Source organism: Ailuropoda melanoleuca, chromosome 4 (genome assembly GCF_002007445.2).
Source record: "Ailuropoda melanoleuca isolate Jingjing chromosome 4, ASM200744v2, whole genome shotgun sequence".
Taxonomy (NCBI): domain Eukaryota; kingdom Metazoa; phylum Chordata; class Mammalia; order Carnivora; family Ursidae; genus Ailuropoda; species Ailuropoda melanoleuca.
This window is the reverse complement of record NC_048221.1, coordinates 91,940,528-91,962,428: the sequence shown is the minus strand read 5'-3', so window position 1 is coordinate 91,962,428 and position 21,901 is coordinate 91,940,528. Positions and strand designations below refer to the sequence as shown.

Genomic DNA, 21,901 nt, shown 5'->3' with positions numbered 1-21,901 from the left:
CCCTCTGACATCTTTCAGTTTGTTCTTTGTAGTTATAGATCTATTTCTGCTTTTGTTTTTTTATTCATTTAGTTTGGGTTTTATTTTTTTAGATCCATTCCACTTATTTCTCTTGGGATTTCTGGTCATTTTCACCTAAAGTTTGTCAACTTCATGCTTTTCCAAAGAACTGAGTTTTGACTTTGTTGAGTCTTACTATTGTATATTTTTTCTATTTTATTAACTTCTGATACCGTCAATATTATTTCTTCCCTCCTCTTTATTTTGTATATTGTATGCTTTTCCCTCGTTTTGAAGTTGAATTTTTGACTCAACTGTCAACCTTTCTTCTTTTATGAAATGAAGCTTCAGACTAAATTTTCCTCTATTTATTGTTATAGCTGCCACTCATAAGGTTTTGATATGTGGTATTTTCACTATTGTCTAGTTTTAAATGCATTCCACTTTCATCATGGATTCTTCTTTGGCTCATGTGTTATTTAGAAATATGCTGCCTACTTTCAAAACAAATGCAACTATCTTGTTTTATTTAGAAGCCAATATTTGTTCTCTTAATTAACTTGAAGGCAGAAAAATGTGTTCTTCGTGATGCCAATCATTTGAAAGTTCTTGAGATCTGATTTGTGCCTTAGCATACAATCAGTATTTGTAAATGTCCCATACATACTTAAGAATAATATGCATTCTGAAGTGTTCTACGTATGTTCATTAACATAGGCTTGTTAGTTGTGTTAAATGTTTTTATATTCTTAGCTGCTTAATCTATAAGATATTGAAAGATATGTATTAAAATCTTTACTAAAACAGCGAGATTATTAAATTCTCCTGTAATTCTTAGAATTTTTCCTTATATATATATATTTAAAGATTTAATTTATTTATGAGAGGAAGAGAGAGAGAGAGAGAGAGAGAGAGAGAATGAGTGGGGGAAGCAGCAGAGGGAGAGGGAGCAGACTCCCCCTGAGCAGGGAGCCCAAGGCAGGGCTCGGTCCCAGGATCTCAGGGTCATGACCTGAGCAAAAGGTAGATGCTTAACTGACTGAGCAATATATTTTGATAGGTGTATATAATCTACAACTTTTATATCTTCCTAGTGAATTTAATTTCTTATCCTGAAATAGTGGCTAGACAATTCTTCTAAGAAACAGAATTCATCAGTTTCCAAAAGTCAGTTACGTGACATTGTATCCAGTTTGTGAATCACAGGTTTCTTTCTTTCTCACTGACAGTGACAGGGCAGGATCTAAGGCCTTAATCTTTGATGGGTTTCCACATTTCAGGGCTTCGGGGTATTTTGGAAATTCTACGGCTCCGGTAGTACACGTCATGTGAATAGCAATGAAATTGCCTCAGGATAAAGAAAATTATCATTGCTCCCCAATAAGACCTGGTAAATATTGCATTTTTCCAAATGGTGGGAATCAATGTCTCCTTTGTTGTCGTTGTTATGGTTCTTTAGGGGTATCCCATCTGAAGACATTAGAATGGATTAGATATCCTCTTATGGCATCGGGATTTAAAAAATATGTATGGGAGCAATTAAAAAAAAAGAACTGAGTTTCATGTTGTCTCACACAACATTTGGAGTCTCTGTTTTTTCTGAGATCTTTCTCCTTCAGCGAAGACCCCATTGCTGCACCTATACCTGGTTGGTTGTGGGCCCTCGAACCAAACAGGGTCAAGAAAAATTGAAATTGGGATTCAAAAGAATTAGACATTACCTCTTGAGAGGGAAAGACCTAGAAACAGGGGAGTTGAGTTAATATTTTGGTTCAGCCATCTCCCTCCACGAGGGCAGAAAGAGCCCTCTGCATGATGGAAAGAAGAGAGAAGCAGAGTTTAAAGAGGAACAGAGAAGAATGAATAAGTAGCTTCCGGGAGAGAGAAGGAGACTTGGGTCTTGATCTCAACATAGTTCCTGGTTCCAGTCTCGTTGATTTTCTTGCCCTTAGATTATTTTAGATACTCCAATATCCTTGCAGTAACCCCTCCCTCTGGTGTAAACCGCTTTGAGTGGATTTCTGCCCTTGCTGGTCTGAAACGTTACTGTGCACATCAACTGTGCAGCGGTCTTCGGAGCCGTCGGATTGTCTTGGATCCATTCCCGGAACCGTGGTTAGTAGTAGCCAAAGCATCTGAAGGGCTTCTTTATAAGGGACAGGCCCCGAACATAGGCTAACGCTTGGGTCTAATGCGCTCGGACAGCTTGCCACCGCCACACTGCACTTTTGATCCTGTGTGCTTCAAATAGAATCATAAGGAATTTAGTGTTAAGTAGGTTTATTGAAACTTAAAGAGGCCAAACATAGACAGCAGAAAACATTTCAGAATGACATGATAAAAACTATCAGAACCCATATTTTTTGCATCGACCATTCTCATGACTAAACTCAGAGTGACTTTTTTTTTTTTTTTAACTCTCCACTGTTTTTCCACAGAAGGAAATGTTCAGGATCCACAATACATCAGCACTGACGCAACTTTCTGAGGCAAAGAACAGGCTTGCCCCTGGTGAAAAGAAAAGAAGAAACTGTTATCAATATCTTTTCAAGGACTCTTTTTTTTTTTTAAAGTGTCACACAGTTTCCAAACTAGCTATGTACTACTTTCAGGATCGATTTGTCTATCTATCTGTCTAGCTATCTACCTAGATTTAATCGATCAATTCAGATGTCTGGAAAGTTGCTGTTATATTAGGTGGGTGGGTACTTTGTTTTTGTGAAAGTTATTCTTTGAAGGCGCAGAAATTAAGTGATCGAGCTGTAAAAAATCAATAAATTCTATTGGCATTCTCTTTTCCCTCAGCAATTCACACATTCCTTTAAATAACTCCAGATCCACTCTTGAAAGGCAGTATTTCCCAATGGTGAAGAGCACAGAATCCAAAGCCAGAATGCTTGGGACTGACTCAGACAAGAGGCTTGTGACCTCTCCCTGTGCCTCAGTTTCCTCATCCAGAAAGTGAGAATCGCAAAAACTTATCACGTAAGACTGCCGGCAGGAGCTATTGATTTAACACACTGAAAGCACGAAGCAAGTGCCGAGAGATTGGTGTCTTCTGTGGACCTGCCCCAGAATAGTCTGCCAGTTCCACAGCAATAACTTGGAGTGCACCATTGAAAGGCTACTCACCTTCGATCTCCTCAGCCATGTACGTTGGAATCCCCCTGCACATGCTAGCAATGGGTTTTCCTAACTCGCTCAGGTCATCGACTTCTTTAGGGTTGATTGAGTACATCAGGCCCTTGGGAGGTGGTCCTCCCGGTCCATTACCCTGAAGCTGAGAGTGGAAAGGAAGAGAGAGAATGAGTGCCCAGCCCAGCAGTTTGTTGAATGAGGGTTGGGTACCAGGCCAGCAGAGGGTATTGTTTGACTACAGTTTTTTTTCGTAATCAGCATCAACCCTGTATATCTCGGAATTTCTGTGTCCCAAAAGATGTAGCTGATGTGAAACCTTAGCTTCTCATAAAAGCAGAAGTCTGAGGCTAAATTTATTCTGAAACTTGGACCTCATTTTGTCACTTTGTATTTCTTGGATCGAGCTATATAATAATCAGTTTCTGAGAATGCAGTTTATTTTCTCTACCTGGTCAATGAAAGGTGCCTATTTATCAGTTATAGAAATATGAACTCAGGCAAACATTTTAAAGAGCAATATATCTTCTCTCCCCACCCAATCAGGGTTGCCAGATAAAATACAGGACACACAGTTATTTTTGAATTTTAGATAAGCAAACGATTTTTTGTTAAAAGTGTGTCCTAAATATTGCTTAGGACATACTTAAACTAAAAAAAAACTATCCATCCTTTATCTGAAACTCAAACTTAACTCGGTATCCTCTATTTTTATTTCTAAATCTAATAACCCCAACCCAACTCTTGTGGGAAAATGTACTTGGGGAAGTGTAGACAGCGCCCACTGGCTTGAGCAGAGCTTTGCTCCTCTGGCAGTAAAGGCAGGTGTGAGCCACAACACAGAGTGTGGTTGGCAGCTCCCTCTTCTCAGGCAATTACCAGTTCCTCTTCCCCTTTTGTGCTGCACATTACAACGTACTGTGGTCAAGAGGAAATGACTGGGACCTCATTATTTACTGGCACTCGTAAGACCTCCCTTGAGCCAAATTAAAAAGACTTGTATTTATACCTTCTTTTCCTTAACCAGTGCATCGAGAGTTTGAAGAGAGGGCATGACTTCCTTGTTCATTCTGTGCACAATGCATTTCTTCTTGCCAAAGAATCTGGTTGCAGCAAAGTTCTGTAAAAGGACATGGTAGATAGTAGGAAGTAGGTCCCCAAGGAGCTTTTCTTACCAAAAATCAGTTTGACCAGCAGAGGGAAATGGAAATCCAAGATTATGATGAACTCAGATCGGAGCACCAGATCTGGCCCTGTTTTGCAATCATATCTATTGCTAACATTTGTAAGGATGGAATACGAGCTTCTTGAGGGCAGAGACCTTGAGTCTAATTCATTGCTCTAGCTGCAGGTTCTAGCATGGAGTCACCCCACACATGTCTGTTTTGCCGAAATTAACTTTAAATTGCTGTCGCATTTTACTCTCATTTGATCTCCACAACATTTCAAGGAGACAGGTAAGACAGGGATTGGTTTTCTAATTGATCACATGATAAAACTGAAATGATACAGAATTGCCTTTTTCAAAGTACAAAGTTTGTTAAATAAAAAGCTAGTAATTGCAGAATTGGGTCTCCTAACCAGAGCCAAATGTTGTTTTTGTTTGCTTTTGGTTTTTTGCTTCTCTTACCAATTAATTTTTCATTTACATTTCCTTTTTTTTTTTTTTGAGTTACCTGTGAAATGTCCACTTCTGTCTTTTTAGAAGGAAATTGAAGACGGACTGAGATAGGCAGCCGTGATACTGTGCAGGTCTCTCCTCCTTACAGAGGCTATCTTCAGGGAAGGCAGAAGGATGTTCATATTTTTCTTTTTATCTTTTTTTTTTTTTTGGTGGTGGTGACATTTTATTTACATATATATGTATATAAAATTTATATGATGGGTCACACTTATTGAATAACTGTTTTGTCAGACACTGGTCTAAGAGTTTGTGTTCTTAGAGCTTGCATTAATTCCTCACAATAATCCTGTATTTACAGATGAGAAAATAGTCCCAGAGAAGTATGGTAACATGCCAAAGGTCACAGAGCTAATGAATGACATCTGCCTATTATTTTTTTTATTTTATTTTAATGTTTTTTTATTCTATTATGTTAGTCACCATACAGTACTTCCCTGGTTTCTGATGTAAAGTTCGATGATTCATTAGTTGCGTATAACACCCAGTGGCACCATGCAATACGTGCCCTCCTTACTACCCATCACCAGCCTACCCAATTCCCCCACCCCCCTCCCCTCTGAAGCCCTCAGTTTGTTTCTCAGAGTCCATAGTCTCTCATGCTTCATTCCCCCTTCTGATTACCCCCCCTTTCTTTATCCCTTTCTTCCCCTACTGATCTTCCTAGTTCTTATGTTCCATAGATGAGAGAAATCATATGATAATTGTCTTTCTCTGCTTGACTTATTTCACTTAGCATTATCTCCTCCAGTGCCGTCCATGTTGCAGCAAATGTTGAGAATTCGTTCTTTCTGATAGCTGAGTAATATTCCATTGTATATATGGACCACAGCTTCTTAATCCAGTCATCTGTTGAAGGGCATCTCGGCTCCTTCCATGATTTGGCTATTGTGGACAATGCAGCTATGAACATTGGGGTGCATATGGCCCTTCTCTTTACTACGTCTGTATCTTTGGGGTAAACACCCAGTAGTGCAATGGCTGGGTCATAGGGTAGTTCAATTTTTAACTTTTTAAGGGACCTCCACACTGTTTTCCAGAGTGGCTGTACCAACTTGCATTCCCACCAACAATGTAGGAGGGATCCCCTTTCTCCACATCCTCTCCAACAATTGTTGTTTCTTGCCTTGTCTATTTTTGCCATTCTAACTGGCGTAAGGTGGTATCTTAGTGTGGTTTTGATTTGAATTTCCCTGATGGCTAATGATTTTGAACATTTTTTCATGTGTCTGTTAGCCATTTGTATGTCATCATATTTTCTAACAGCCCCACAATCCCTTGGACAGAGTGGATCCTAATTACTGTTCATTGGTTTGAATTTTAATTGATTGTGGGAAACATCAATACGGGTTATATTTAGGGAGTGAAGCAGGATGACCAAAATAGGCACTTTGACTTACAACTCTATGCTGACGTACAGTTAGAAATTACTTCATTTTTAATTCTTTTATGGTTAGCAGACATTTTTGTTGTTGTTAAAAAAGAAACATCATATTTGTAAAGACTGGAAATTGTATGTTGGCTACCTACAGCACGATAGTCCCAGATGCTATTCCAGGAGTCCCAGCCGTTGTTATTGTCCACATTAGCCACATTATGCTCATTGTTGACACTCAGGGACTGCTGGCCACTTATACCACTGTTGCTGTTACCTCCAATGCTGAAATCCTGAAAGTTATACGAAATTGACAGTGATTTAATACCGCATTTCTTTGCAAATGCATTCTAGTAATACACTTTAAAAAGTTTAATACTGGGGGGGCGCCTGGGTGGCACAGCGGTTAGGCGTCTGCCTTCGGCTCAGGGCGTGATCCCGGCGTTGTGGGATCGAGCCCCACATCAGGCTCTTCTGCTATGAGCCTGCTTCTTCCTCTCCCATTTCCCCTGCTTGTGTTCCCTCTCTCGCTGGCTGTCTCTATCTCTGTCAAATAAATAAATAGAATCTTAAAAAAAAAAAAAGTTTAATACTGGGGCACCTGAGTGGCTCAGTCAGTTAAGCGTCTACCTTCCGCTCAGGTCATGGTCCTGGGGTCCCTGGGATCCAGCCCCGAATCTGGCTCCCTGCTCAGTGGGGAGTCTGCTTCTCCCTCTCCCTCTGCCTCTCCCCACCCTACTCATACTGTCTTTCTCACGGTCTCACTGTCTTTCTGTCTGTCTCTCTCTCACATAAATAATAAAAATCTTCAAAAAAATTTATTATAAAAATAAAAAGTTTAATACTTACAGTGAAAGCAAGGGCTGGGGTCAGAAAGACTCCAAGAAGTCCAGCGAAGACAATCTAAAAATCATAAGTAACATTGGTTTCCTACCACATGGCAAAATAATTTCCTCTTCTTTCTCTTCCCAAGCTTATAAAAAATACTAATTTTTCCACTCTGTTGAGTGGTCTGTCTTTTCTTCTTTGACCTTTGTATTCTTTCCAACCATAGAAAGTTTTAATGATAATGTAAGATTATAGGTTAATGACTTGTAGTCATCCTGTTTTTGTGATATATAGTTCTAGAATTGTAATGTAGCTCTTATGAAAAAACTATGTAGTGTCAGTATATTGAGAAACACATTTGAGAATTATGTCCGAAAATGATTTGATTTTCTTATTTGATCTGGGATGCTTTGCTTCCTTCATAGACCTCCTAATAAAAAAAAATACTTTTTTTTATCTAAAAAATTTTTTTAAAGCAATGAAATTGTAAGCAGTCTGGCCACTGCTGCTGAGAGACGGAGGGTGGAAATTTCTGCTGTCAAGTGTGATTGGCAGAAAGGAAGTCTGTCACTGTCCCAGGGTACCTGGATTAGTCATTTGTCACTGGGTACATGACATCGGTTACCAGAACTCAGAGATTTTATGTAGGTGCTCCATCAGAGTACCCATTCTCATTTCCTTGGCCTGGGACAAACTGGTCTGAGATCTGCCCTGGTGACTCAAGGTAATTCTTTTATTTTCTTACTTTTTCTCCTGAGAGCTTAAGAAGGAGGTAAAAACTAGTCTCCTAAACAGTGAGAGGAGGGGGAAATTTTAGAGATCTACTAGTACGGTGCAGTCCTTTCACATACGAGGAAATTGAGCCTCAGGTGTTAAGTAACGTGGCCAAGGTTGTATTGGCTAAGATTGCACCCCTTGCTCATGGCAGAAGCAGGGGAGGAACCACATCTGCCCTGGGTTCGGAGCTCCTCTTTTATTTTTTTTAAAGCGGTGCTGTTCTTGGAATGTATTTCTACATAATCACATAATCATTTGACATTTGCAACTCCACTTGGAAGCAGAGCCTGCTGTAATACAGCGCTTAGTATGTTAAAGACTGAAAACATTCATCGGGTTTCTCGCCCCTCTGCATCTTGTTATAAACGACACACAGCACCACCAGTTATGTTGGTGGAATTTTGTGGTCTACCTGCCACACTCTCAGCCTTTTATTGGTAGCCACAGGTGAGATGCTGCACTGGCTTCATGCTTTAGGTGTTTTCATGGATAAATGACTATGGTCAGGGTTCAAGCAAGCCATTCTTACTTGGAGATCCATTCCACAGCAGACAATGTGATGGTAAGTCTCTCACCCATCTCATTTGATAATCAGCTTTTCAACTTTCCTGAACATGTTCAGGAGTTTTGGTCAAAAGGGGAATTCAAGAAGGTGAAGAAAGATCAGGCATTTTCTAGGACTTAGGGACTGTCTGCTTTGTGACCAGCCCTGAGTCAAGAGGACTAGAGGGTGATTTTATGAAGAGAGCCTGGAATACAATGTTCAGACAGCTGTCTGCTCCCAGTATGACTATCATTCTCCACAAGGATGCTTACAGTCGCCACGATTCAATGACATGAAAGGAGATTCTTTTTAAGACAAATTTTCCATTATGGTGAGATTTTCGTAAGAAGCAGACCCCCCTTAGCTCAGAATGTTAACAGCCTCTCATCATGAGATAATACATTCAAAAGGAAGAATCTACTCACTGTCAGCTTCATCTTGGCTTCACCAAAGCAATGGAGCAGAAGAGAAGGCCGGCATGAACTCAGACAAGAGCGCTTCTCATATTTGTACTTACCCAGCTTTACTCAAGCTAGGTGTGACTAGGTTGGGCCAGAGTTATCTTTCTCCATTTTCCGTATCCGTGCCACCATGCAGCATACCAGGAAGCCTTTGGGAATATGGACCCGGTTGGCAAAAGGCACTTTGACGCGGAGCCTAGCTGAGTCATCATTGTTGAAGTTGAAGATATCACATCAAACTCAATATGATTTATGATAACTTCTGGTCCAACCGCAGCTGTGGGTGTGGGTATTTTATGTATTTGGTGTCACTCGGAGTCAGAGGAAGAATAATCCCTAAAATCAAATAAGACCATAGATGCAGATAGCAGCTCCAGTAAGGATGTGGGAATGGTTTCCTCTTCCTACCTTGCCCTGAACCCCCCTCGATGGTTAAGCTACCTGCGTCCTTTTCTGCACTCCTGAGCTATCTCAGAGGTACCACGGACCACACACAGCACAGAGGGTACCACACTCGCAGCCAGGAAAGCTGGGGGCTGTCTTCAGCCATTTCTTCTCACCACCACATCCAGGCACTTACTAAACCTTGTCATTTTGTCTCAGAAGGGCCTCTCGACTCTGGTCTTGCCCACAGTTTCTTTCACCAGAACTTTTATAATAGCTGTGTGATGGATCACCGTGGTCACCAGTCTCTCGTATTCCAGCGCGTTTTTCCTAAGGTGATCCTCCTAAAGTACACATATAAATAAACCTGACTCTACTGTGCAAAGAGACGTTCACTGGCAGCCTGAAGGACGAACTTTAAACTCATTGGAATGGCACAGAGGGTCCTTTATAACAAAGTCTCCAAAGTCTCCCCCGTTGTGTCACTGCATGCTGTACTCCTATATTCCAGCTACACCAGACTTCCCACAATTGCTGGAATATTCACAAGGGTTCACGCCTCTATGCCTTCGCGCACACTGTCGTCCCACTTGGAGTGGTACCCTCTTGCTTTTCTGGTTAGTAAACTGCTTTTCACTTGTCAAGGCCCAGCTTAAATACCACCCCTTCCAATACACCTTCTCCACCTCTCAGGGGGGGACTTTCTTCTTTTTTCCTGGACCTATAAAAGCAATCTCTGTCCTTTCATTCACTTCTAGATAATTTAATTTTCAGAAATTATATAAAATAATAAAAACAATCTTATCAGCAGAAGCGGAGAGTAGAAGCTGTCACTTGGGCTAACAAGTAAATGCTCAAAACTGTCTTGGAGTTGAATTAAAGTCTGAACTTTTTTTTTCTACTTTCTCCTATACACCGAACCTACTAAAGCAAATTGCCGAAGAGGAAACCTGTATTTCACTTATCACTGATTTATAAACATCCTCTTTGGAGGCCTTTCTGAGCTCATGATTGTTTTTTTTACGTGTGGATTAGAACTTAGGAGGGGGCTATGTAGTTATAAAGCTTGATTCACTAGCAACGCCTCTTTGAAAAGGTAAGTGGATTAGTACAGCTGTGGTGAGATTTTGTTCATGTTTTTAATGTGTCCACTAATTTCTTGCAAACTTACTCTTTAGTTGCAAAAGATCAATGATCCTGGGATGTGTTGGGGGGAGGACACATGTGAAGGGGCCTTCATCTTCTTCAGGAACTGTCACAACACTGCAGGGTCAAAGATGGGACAGCATGGTGCCTTTAGGCCCAGCCATGGGTAGCCACTTTGGTATATGGGTACAGTCTAACACACTTTTTGCATATCAGGCCTTATCAAATATTCAAGGTTGACTTTTTTTCCAGTGGGCCTGTGAAATGCTGCTGTGGAGGATACTCCAGGAAATAGATAGATTGTAAGATAGATAGATATGTAGATAGGGTTCCAATAATGCCCCTCTTAGAGATTGGCAATTTGCATTCATATATCAAGTGTGCTAAGAAATCTGTAGGGGAGAAATCTATGTCATGTTGCTTCATCCAGATTCCCCTAATTTTAAATGACCCTAGAACCTGGTTGTTTTTCTTTTCTATTGATTTATTTTTCCTAACACCTGTTAACATCCCTGAGGGGCACCTTCCTTAGGGAAACAACAATTGTGCTGCTTCTGAGGGTACAGCCTGGATGTGAAAATCCATTTGGGGACCTAGTGGTTGGAACTAAGGGCCAGAAGACCTACACTCTGTTCTGCTTCCTTCTTTCTATGAGTCTCTTGCCCTCTAGGCCTTAGATTTCCTATGGGTAAAAGAGAAGAAATTCCTCCTTTATACAATATTATTTCAGTGGCTCCAAAAATCAGAAGGACTTCGTCCTCTGTACTTTGTGCGGTATTTATGAATGTGCCAGAGTTGGTGGGGGGCAAGGGGATCAACCCTAACCTCAATTTTCGTCTCGTCTAAGGACAAAAGTCCTAAGGAAGTGTGAGCGAGTCTCTTGTTTTCTCCCACCAATGTTTTGTATGTTTCTTATCCTCCCACAGGAGAAAGACAGAACACGTCAATTTCTCGTCACCCCCATAGAACCTAGAATATACTAACATACACATTATGCTCAATATGCCCATTGTAAAAATAAGAATCGTGGGGCGCCTGAGTGGCTCAGTGGGTTGGGCATCTGACTCTTGGTTTTGGCTCAGGTCATGATCTCAGGGTCCTGAGATTGAGCCCCAGGTCGGTCTCCACTCTTAGCGGGCAGTCTGCTGGAGATTCTCTCCCTCTCCCTCTCCCTCTGGCCCCGCCCCCCCAAGCACTCTCTCAAAATAAATAAATAAATCTTTTAAAAAACTAGAATTGCATAAAGGAGATGCTCAAGCCAGAAGAATAAAAAACGTATTATGTTTACTCATTCCGATTTTTGGAGCCAACTGGAGAGGTGCTGCCTTGCACTGGTCATGGCTACACACCAAGGGAGTCCCAGGAGATGGTGTGGCCCAGTGCCCTGGGATTAGTGTGGGGCAAACCAGCCCATGAGTAAATAGGGCCTGCCCTGATCGCAGAGCTGGATGCTGAGCCAGGCCAAGAGGCAAACCCTTATCATCATTTTATCTCATGGCTCACACGCCCAAGGCCTCACTTTACCCCACACCCTGTCGTGTCAAGCTGGGTGGGAACTCCCATTGTGCGGAACAAACAGTGAATGCAGTCTGCCTGTGATACGCTCATCTCATAAATCTGGAGGGCCTTTTGGAGCTTCCCCACAGGCAAACTTTTATTTTCCTTCTTTTTCTCTGAGTAGAAGAGAATGTTTACTTACAGGGCCTTTCTCATCATTACATATCCTCCTTCAAGTTTCTGTCTCCTGTGTAGACCTGTTAATGGGTGGACCTCGCCGTCATTAACATCCAGGAAGCCCTCGGTAATCTTGTTTTTCCCTTCAACTGGTCCCCCATTTTCCAAAATTTAGGGTTCAGCTGGCCTTCAGCCTGTTCAACGTCCACCATAATTTAGTGGCTTGAGTGTGGAAGTCCCTTCATGCGGAGACTCCTTCCCAGCTGCTTTGCCTTTACTGTTGTTTTCTGAGCACCCTATGCACCCATTAGACAGTCCTCGTGACAGCCCCGAGTCGGACGTTGACTGTGAGGTCTGAACACATTGGTTCACCCTGGGGGAGTGCGAAACTCCTGCCTGCTCCCGTGGTCTCGGGGTACCGGCCTGCTGCTTGGACCCTAGTTTCTGTCCCGTGGCTACAGCAGCGGGGGGCTGCAGCAGCCCTGGTGGTGTCGAATCTTCTCTATGCTCTTGTGGCCAGGAATGCCACGTCCCAAAAAACAGCAGCAAGGTCACGTAAAATAACACATCAGTGATCATTGCTACAAAGCTTCCAATTCCAGAAAAGCCATGCTCATTACATAGTTGTTTTTGCATAGGAAAAAAATTCTTTTCAAATTACAGCAAAGTGCACGAAGCTCCTTCCTGTGGCATCAGCGAGCCCTTCCTTTTTGTTGTTTCCAAGAGATCCTTGCTTTCCAAAACCTATATAATTCTGCCTTTCTGTTGCTGCTTGCTTGTCTGTCCAGGTGCATCTTCCAAATGTTTTGGATCCCTGTTAGAGGCAACCAGAGATACAGAGATTTCCTATGAGTAAAAGAGAAGAAATTCCTCCTTTATACAATATTATTGGATTATGCCTCAGATCTGTCGTTAACCTTGAGTGTTACAGGGTTGTGAACAGGGTTTGGAAAAATCTTGCTAAAGGAAGGTCTCCTGAGTGATGACATCATTTGCGTAAAATATATGAAAGTAGAGATAAAGAGAATTTTGGTAAATAACTTCACTTTTTGTCATCAGGAAGGACCATCGGACCTGGTTAAGTACTTCCATCCTAAAAGGGAGCTGGAGAAAATATGACCGTATGAGGAATAGAAATTGCCAAGTGAAGTAACATGTTGCTTTTATAATTCTCTCGTAGATGATTTGGAAATGAGAACAATTATTCTGTGTTCAGAGTTCATATTGGAGCAATTCAGAGAAAGTGGTGTAAAAACACCCACGAGGAAGGTGTGTAGGTGTGTTCCTTCCCCTGCAACAGTGAGGCATGGGGAGGGCAGAACTCAACAGGGGAAGCTGCAAATCCCATCCCACACAGGGAGGACCACCGAGCAGCAGCTGGGGGGGCCACACCTGGGGCCCGGGTTTTGGGAGGACCCAGGCTCCAGCACCGAACTGCCTCCACAGCTTTCCTGGCAGGAACAGAAGGCCAAAGTCAAGGAAGGGCCCTAAGGCCACTGAATCGAGAAGCGGGATTTTGTGAATCCTTGAGTTTTCTGCAGGGTGACTTATCTGAATTGGTTTCCTTTTCTACACCTCGCCTGTGTCATCTTTGCACTTCTGGAGGAAAACGTCCTCAGATGAGGATATTGGGTATTCAGAGATGCCTCAGGGAATTCTGAACTTTCATGTTTATTCAATTATATACTCTTTTCCTACCCATGCCCCAGCCTCCAATTCCTGGAAATGCTTAATGAAACATATCCTCTGGGGCTTATTCTGGAATATACCTTTTCTTCTGAGGTCCCACTGGGCTTAAATAAAGAACCAACTCGCCTCATCCAGGCCAGGAAAGTTTTTTCATTTGCTGCCCAGCAGAGGGTCACCAAGCCTACAATCCTTTCTTCATTTTCTCATATTGAAAAATAATCAATTACCAACAATGCACCATGCTTCAGCTAACGCGATGCCCCAGTTAGGCACAAATGCCACAGAAGAGTCAAGGTTGCCAAACAACCAGTGCTCATATTCCACGATCCTATAATCTACATGAGAGACAGGGCTGGCTTCACGGACATGGGGCCAGTGTAGTCACACGGGCTCACACCCAGAGGCCCGCACTGGAGTCTAATGCTTTGCAGTTGCCATCTTGAAAATCTTAATAATTTTATTTTTGGGTTTGTGTTTTGTAAGTAAATCCAATGGGACAATGGAGGATGCACTGGGGGCCTGGAGCCGTGGCCCATGGGTGGTCCTACCTCCTAGGCCTCTCCCACCTCTGATTCCCACCCTTCTCCGTGAGGTAAATGTCTTTTTTTCTCAAATTTCAATATCCTCCTGTTGGTTGGCTCCTTCTTTTTGGTTTGTATGGGAAAATCACCCCAATACTAAAAAAATGACATGTCAGTTTGCTCTGCAGAAATAATCACTGTTAACCTCTTACCATATTTCCTTTTCACTTTGAGCCTCTTTTGATCTGTGTGTGACGTAGGAGTGTATCATTTTGTCTTCAAATATTTGGGCATTTTCCAGTTACCTTTCTGTAGTGGTTTCTACTTTAATTCCATTGTGTAGACTACTACTAGTTAGTATGATTCTGTTGTTTTATGTTGTTAGGGCGTGTTTTATGGCCCAGAATCTGGTCTTTCTTGGTGAATGTTCCCTATGAGCTTAAGAAGAGCATGTATACTGATGTCACAGAATGAAATAGTCTGTGTGTCAATTAGATCCAATTGATTGATGGTGCTGTTCAGTTCATCTATATTTTATTGATTTTATGTCTGTTTGATCTATCAATACTGAAAAAGGAGTAGTAAAGTCTAAAATAGTGGGTTTCTTTATTTCTTATTGCATTTCCCTTAAGTTTTTGCCTCATGTATTCGGATACTCTGTTGTTTTATGCATATCAAAGATCATTATATCTTCCTGAGGAATTGACCCTTTTATCATGGTGTGATGCCCCTCTTTATCCCTGATAATGCTTTTTTGTTCTGAAGTCTGCTTTGTCCAAAAATAATACAGGTACTCCAGTTATTTTTTAAATTTGCATTAGATGGTATATCTTTCTTCACCCCTTTACTTTTAACACGTGCCTTTATATTAAAATGGTTTTTTTTTTGACAGAGAGAAGGAGAGAGCGCACATAAGCGAGGGGGAGGGGCAGAAGGAGAGGGAGAAGCAGACTCCCAGCTGAGGAGGGAGCCAGATGTGGGGCTCAAACCCAGGACCCGGGGATCATGACCTGAGCATAAGGCAGATGCTTAACCGACTGAACCACCCAGGCACCCCTAAAATGGCTTTTTTGTATATAATATATAGTTCAGTCTTATTTTTGTTTTTACTTTTTTATTTTAAATTCCAGTGTAGTTAGCATACAGCACTATGTTAGTTTCAGGTGTACAATATAGTGATTGAACTACTCCATACATCACCCAGTGCTTATCACAAGTGCACTCCTTAATCCCCATCGATTTTCACCCATCCCCCCACCCACCTCCCCTCTGGTAACCACCAGTTTATTCTCTATAGTTAAAAGTCTGTTTCTTGATTTGTCTCTCCCTCTCTCTCCCTCTTTTTTCCTTTGCTCATTTGTTTTGTTTCTTAAGTTCCGCATGTGAGTGAAATTATATGGTATTTGTCTTTCTCTGCCTTATTTCACTTAGCATGGTACTCTCTAGGTCCACCCATGCAAATCTATTCTGGCAAATGGCAAGATCTCATTACTTTTTAGGGCTGAATTATAGATACATATGCAAGCCACTTGTTCTTTATCCATTCATCAGTCGGTGGACACTTGGACTCCTTCCATGTCTTGTCCATTGTGAATAATGCTGCTATAAACATGGGTGTGCGTGTATCCTTTGAGTTAGTGGTTTTGCATTCTTTAGGTAAATACCCAGCAATGCACCTGCTGTATCACAGGGTAGTTTAATTTTTTACTTTTGGAGGTAACTCCACGCTGTTTTCCACAGTGGCTGCACCAGTTTGCATTCAGTTGGGCCTTTATTTTTTGATCCACTCAATCTTTGTTTTCTACTTGGTGTATTTAGATCACTCACATTGAAGGGATCATTGATAGAGTTGGACTATTATCTACCATTTTTACTACTAGTCAATTAAGATAGGTAGATTTGTAACTATTTTGTATTTGTCGCACTTGGGTTTTGTTTCTTCTTTTTTGCCTTCTGTTTTTTAACACAGTTTTCTTTCATAGACTTTTTTGAAGAGAAGTTTTAGGGTACCCTGCTCCCCCACATGCACAGATTCTCCTCTTATCAACATCAGCACCAGAAGGGTACGTGTCACAACTGATGAAACTACACTGACACCTCATTATCACCCAAAGTCCATGTTAACTTGTGTTGTACCTTCTATGAGGTTGGATCTGTGGTTTGATGTCGGTCATTAATTTTGCAAAGTTCTCGGTCACTATTACATCAAATATTTCTTCTGCTCCTTTCTTTCTTCTCCTGCTATTCCTATTATGCCTATTTTACACTTTTTGAAAATGTCACACAGTTCTTGGATATTTCCCCCACTTTTTTTTCGTTCTTTTTTCTCTTCATGTTTCAGTTTGGAAAGTTCTCACTGATGTATCTTCAAGGTCATTGATTTTTCCCTCTACTGTGTCCCATATATTGACTGGACACATCAAAAGTATTCTTCATTTCTGTTACAGTGTTTATGATTTCTAGCATTTCTTTTTGATTCTTTCTTAGATTTTTCACCTCTGCTTGCATTTTCCATCATGTTGTGTACTTTTTTCATGAGAGCCCCTAGCACAGTAATCATGCATCGTGTGAATTCCCTGTTGGATAATTGCAAAATCTGTGTCATATCTGCGTCTGGTTCTGAGGCTTGCTTTGTCTCTTTGGATTGTGTTTTTTTATTTTTGTTTTGTTTTGTTTGTTTTGTTTTTTGTTGTTTTGTTCTTGCCTTTTAGCATGCCTTGTAATTGTTCAAAGTGGGAGATGATATATCTGGATTTGAGGCAAATAAGCTTTCTGCATGAAATTTTATGCTAATCTGGCTAGAGTTGGGATCTGTTTACTGTTTGGAGTTTGCTCTTTTCAGGGGCTCCAAATTTCTCTAGTCCCATAGTTTTTGTTCCCTGTTGCCTTTGTGTTTCCCTAAAATCTCCTTAAATAGTCTGTACCTTGTAGTTATTTTTAGCTGTAACTTACTGTAATTAAACTCAAACCCGTTGATGTAATAAAAAATTGTGAAGGAGAAGCATTCTATAATTAAATCTTAATCTTTTTTTGTTTTTAAGATTTTTTTTACTTATTTGACAGAGAGTGAGACAACGAGAGAGGAACACAAGCAGGGGGAGAGGGAGAGGGAGAAGCAGGCTTCCCGCTGAGCAGGGAGCCCAAGCCGGGCTCGATTGCAGGACCCTGGGATCATGACCTGAGCTGAAGGCAGACGCTTAATGACTGAGCCACCAGGCACCCCATAAATCTCAATCTTTTAGTGGGCCTGAGTCTTTGGGCTGTGACCTTCACAAGTGTTTCTTGGCTTTTCTTTTTTTCTTCCTCATTCTCCTTAGGTGAGAGAAGGCAGGTGTTGCATATTAGCCCCTTTCCATCTAGATGAGATAAAGCTATGGAAAGATCTTTTTTACTGGAGATCCAGCCTTTGTTGTAGAGAATGTTCTTGACATATTTCAAAATGTTTACTTGTCCTCTCTCCCTGACACAGACCTGATGTGGTTTTCTTGTCTTTTCACCATGAGAACCAGTTCCTGGAGTGAAAACCCACGAATGGTTTTGGCCTTCAGGAATTATTCACTCTCACCCTGGTCCACACTCAGACTGCAAAAGGTGTTTCTAGCGGTTTGACTCTGGTGGCTTCTGCTCTAGGCAAGCTTATTTCAGCTGTGATTCTCTGTGTTCACCTATCTCTTCAGATTTTGGCATGGCAGTTTGCCCTGTGACTTTAATTCTCTGATAGGTTCAAGTAAAGTTTGTTGATTTTCAGTCTGTTCAGTTTATTTCTTGCAAGGATAGGAGTGATAACTTCTAAGTACTTTATATGTTGGAGCTAAAACCAGAAGTTGCATAGTTTTTAAAAAATCTGATTTTTAGTATGTGCATACATATGTTGAGTATGTGGTATTTTTTATACAATTAAAACCATGCCTTACACACAGTTTTATAATTTTCCATTTCACATTGTATAATGGACATTCAAATATCCTTAAATATTCTTCACAGACAGAACGTTTAATGGCCGCAGTGTTATATGCACTTGTAATTCTCTATATAAATAATATTGCACTGAGCATCTTAGTATATGAAATACGGTGCATATTTCTGTTTATGCACTTTGATATGTTTGTAAAAGTAAAATTACTTGGTCAAAAGAATAAGCATTGTTATGGTTCTTTACATATAAATAGATTACCCTCCTGATAGTGTTTTAAAAAATTCAGTTTGTACCCCTACCAAAAGAATAAGACAATTTCTTCAACTTAGGTTAATTAAAAGAAATAAATGGTATCGTATTAAATTATTGACTTTCAATTTCTTAATAATTAATGGGATTGAATGTGTTTTATTTATAATAAACAGTGACTTTTAGATAACATGATTATGAACTTACTGTGTTAGCTACTATTCTGAGTTTTAAATGTAAGACCTCATTTAATCTGCCCAGCAATCTTGTGAGGAGCCATTGTATTGCTTTTTATTGACAGACGAGGATACTGAGGCACACAGAGGTCAAATAACTTGCCAAAAATCACACCACGAGTAATTGAGTGAAAAAATGAAATTCAAGCAGGATGTATCAGAAATCTCAATTCTCAGAAGGGGGAATGAAACATGAGAGACTATGGACTCTGAGAAACAAACTGAGGGCCTCAGAGGGGAGGGGGGCGGGGGAATGGGATAGACCAGTGATGGGTAGTAAGGAGGGCACGTACTGCATGGTGCACTGGGTGTTATGCGCAACTAATGAATCATCGAACTTTACATCAAAAACCAGGGATGTACTGTATGGTGACTAACATAATATAATAAAAAATATTATTATAAAAGAAAGAAATCTCAATTCTCAACCATCTCCTATTATTTTGCTTCCACAAAGCAGGCCATTGCCCATTAAAAAAAAAATTACATGAGTTCACTTTTCTCCCTGTGGATTTATAAAACATTTTATAAGTTGAGGATATTACCATCTGTTTCTTATGTATGTTGAATATTTCTCTCTGTTTTCAATTTGGTTTTAAATGTTGCTTATATTTTTATACTTAATGAATATTACCTTCTTTATTAGATTGAAACAGAATTTATAAACAGCAAAGCTTATCCTTATGACTCTATAATCCTGAGTTCTAACAAATGCATGTAGTCATAAATCACCAGCAAAATCAATACAGAACATTACCACCACCTCCCAAAAACTTCCTTGTGCCTTGTTATAGGCAATTCTACCCCTCATCCTCAGACCCTGTCAATCGCTCAACTGTTTCCTGTCCTTTTAGTTTTATCTTTCCAAAATGTCATATGGGCCACCTGGGTGGCTCAGCCGGTTAATTGTCTGCCTTTGGCTCAGGTCGTGATCCCAGAGTACTGGGATGGAGCCCTGCGTTGGGCATTCTGCTCATCAGGGAGTCTGCTTCTCCCTTTCCCTCTGTGCTTCCTCTCTCCCTCTTTTTCTCTCTCTCTCAAGTAAATAAAATCTTTTAAAAAGTCATATAAATGGAATTATACAGCAGGTAGTCTTTCGGTTCTTGCTATTTTCACTCAGTATAATGCATTCGAGATTCATCTGTGCTGTGTATCGGTGGGTTGGTCCTTTCTTATTGCTAAGCAGTATTTCATTATAGAAACATACCACAGTTTATCTATCCAATCAGCCACTGAGAGCATTTGGGTTGTTTCCTGAATTGGGTGATTACAAATAAAGCTACTACGAATATTCACCTACAGGCTCTAATGTGCACGTATAGTCGCACTTCCCGTGGGTAAACACCGAGAAGTGGGATTTCTGGGTCATATGATAATTATACAAACTTTATGAGAAATCGCTAAATGTTTTTCCAGAGTGGTTGTAATATCTTGCATTCCTAGTTGCTCTAAATTGACAACACTTGGGTTGATCACTTTTGTTTGCTTTTTTATTTTTAGCCATTCTAATAGATGTGTAGTGGTTTTAATTTGTATTTCCCTAATTACCAATAAGGCTAAGCAACTTTTTATGTACCTATTTGTTATCTCTGTATCTTCTTTGGTAAACCATCTTTTAAATCTTTTGCTTATTTTAAAAATTGGAATGTACGTTATCTTATTATTACATTTGAAAGTTCTTTATATATTCTAGATACAAGTTCTTTGTCAAATTTGGGGGGTTTTTTGGCAAATATTTTCTTCCAATCTGTGGTTTTTATTTTCAGGTTTTTAAGTATCTTTGGAACAGCAGAAGTTAATAGCTTTCCTGAAGTCCATAATAATTTTTCTTTTATGACCCTTTAAGTATGATGTTAGCTGCAGGTTTTTTATAGATGAACTTTATCAAGATGAAGAATTCCTTTTTATTCCTAGTTTGTTAATAGTGGTTATCTTAAATGTACACTGAATTTTGCCGAATGCTGTTCAACCAAGATGATCATATGGCTTTTTATTTATTTATTTTTAAATTTTTTAAAATTTAAATTCAATTTAATTATCACATAGTGTATTAGTAGTTTCAGAGGCAGAATTTAGTGATTCATCAGTTGCATATAATGTCCAGTGCTCACTACATCAAGTGCCCGTCACCCACTCACCCATCCCCCCACTCCCCTCCCCTCTGGTAACCCTCAGTTTGCTTCCTATAGTTGAAAGTCTCTTATGGTTTGTCTCCCTCTCAGTTTTCATCTTATTTTATTTTTCCCTCCCTTCCCCTATGTTCATCTGTTTTCTTTCTCAAATTCCACATACGACAGAAATCATAGGATATTTGTCTTTCTCTGACTGACGTATTTCACTTAACATAATACCCTCTAGTTCCATCCACTTCATAGCAAATGGCAAGATTTCTTTCTTTCTGATGGCCGAATAATACTCTATTGTATATATGGACACAACATCTTCTTTACCCATTCATCTGTCGATGGACATCTGGGCTCTTTCAATATGGCTTTTTATTTTTTATATTCAATACAGTGAATGACATTGATAGATTTGCAAATGTTAAATGAATCTTGAGTTCACAGGAAAAACTTCTCTCAATTATGATGTATTATTATTTTTATATATTCAATATGCTAATATTTTTGGAGTTTTTTTCATCTATGTTTATAAGGATTTTGGTCTATACCTTCTTTTCTCATAATATCTTTGTCTATTTTTGGTATTAGGATAATACTGGCCTCATAGGATGAGTTTGGAGGTGTTTTCTCCTCTCCTATTTTCTGGTAGAATTTGTGTAGAATTGATATTATTTCTTCCTTAAATGGTAGAATTTGCCTGTGACACTATCAGGTCCTGTAATTTTCTTTGTGGGAAAGTTTTTAACTACAAATTCAATTTCTTTGATTGATGTAGGCCCACTCCAGATATTTATTTCTTCTTGAGTAAATTTTGGTAGTCTGTGTTTTTCAAGAATTTTGTCTATTTCATTTAGAATGTTGAATTTTTTTTTTTTTTAAAGATTTTATTTATTTATGTGACAGAGAGACAGCCAGCGAGAGAGGGAACACAAGCAGGGGGAGTGGGAGAGGGAGAAGCAGGCTCCCAGCGGAGGAGCCTGATGTGGGGCTCAATCCCGTAACGCCGGGATCACGCCCTGAGCCGAAGGCAGACGCCTCACCGCTGTGCCACCCAGGCGCCCCAATGTTGAATTTTTGGACATAAAGTTGTTTGGAATATTTCCTCATTATCTTTTTAATGAGTATAAAATCAGCAGCGATGTATTGACGTTCTCTTTTTATC

The 21,901-nt window shown here is 40.2% G+C and overlaps 1 protein-coding gene across 1 annotated transcript; it reads right to left on the bottom strand.

Moving 5' to 3' along the window:
• Positions 1-2,413: 2,413 nt before the first annotated feature.
• GKN1 (gastrokine 1) lies at positions 2,414-12,584 on the bottom strand. The gene is made up of 7 exons (XM_019809508.2): positions 12,378-12,584; positions 8,766-8,861; positions 7,041-7,094; positions 6,347-6,484; positions 4,145-4,255; positions 3,133-3,280; positions 2,414-2,508 (listed from the first exon to the last, which is right to left on the bottom strand). The coding sequence occupies exons 1-7, from the start codon at positions 12,582-12,584 to the stop codon at positions 2,414-2,416; spliced, it is 849 nt and encodes a 282-aa protein (XP_019665067.2).
• Positions 12,585-21,901: the final 9,317 nt, after the last annotated feature.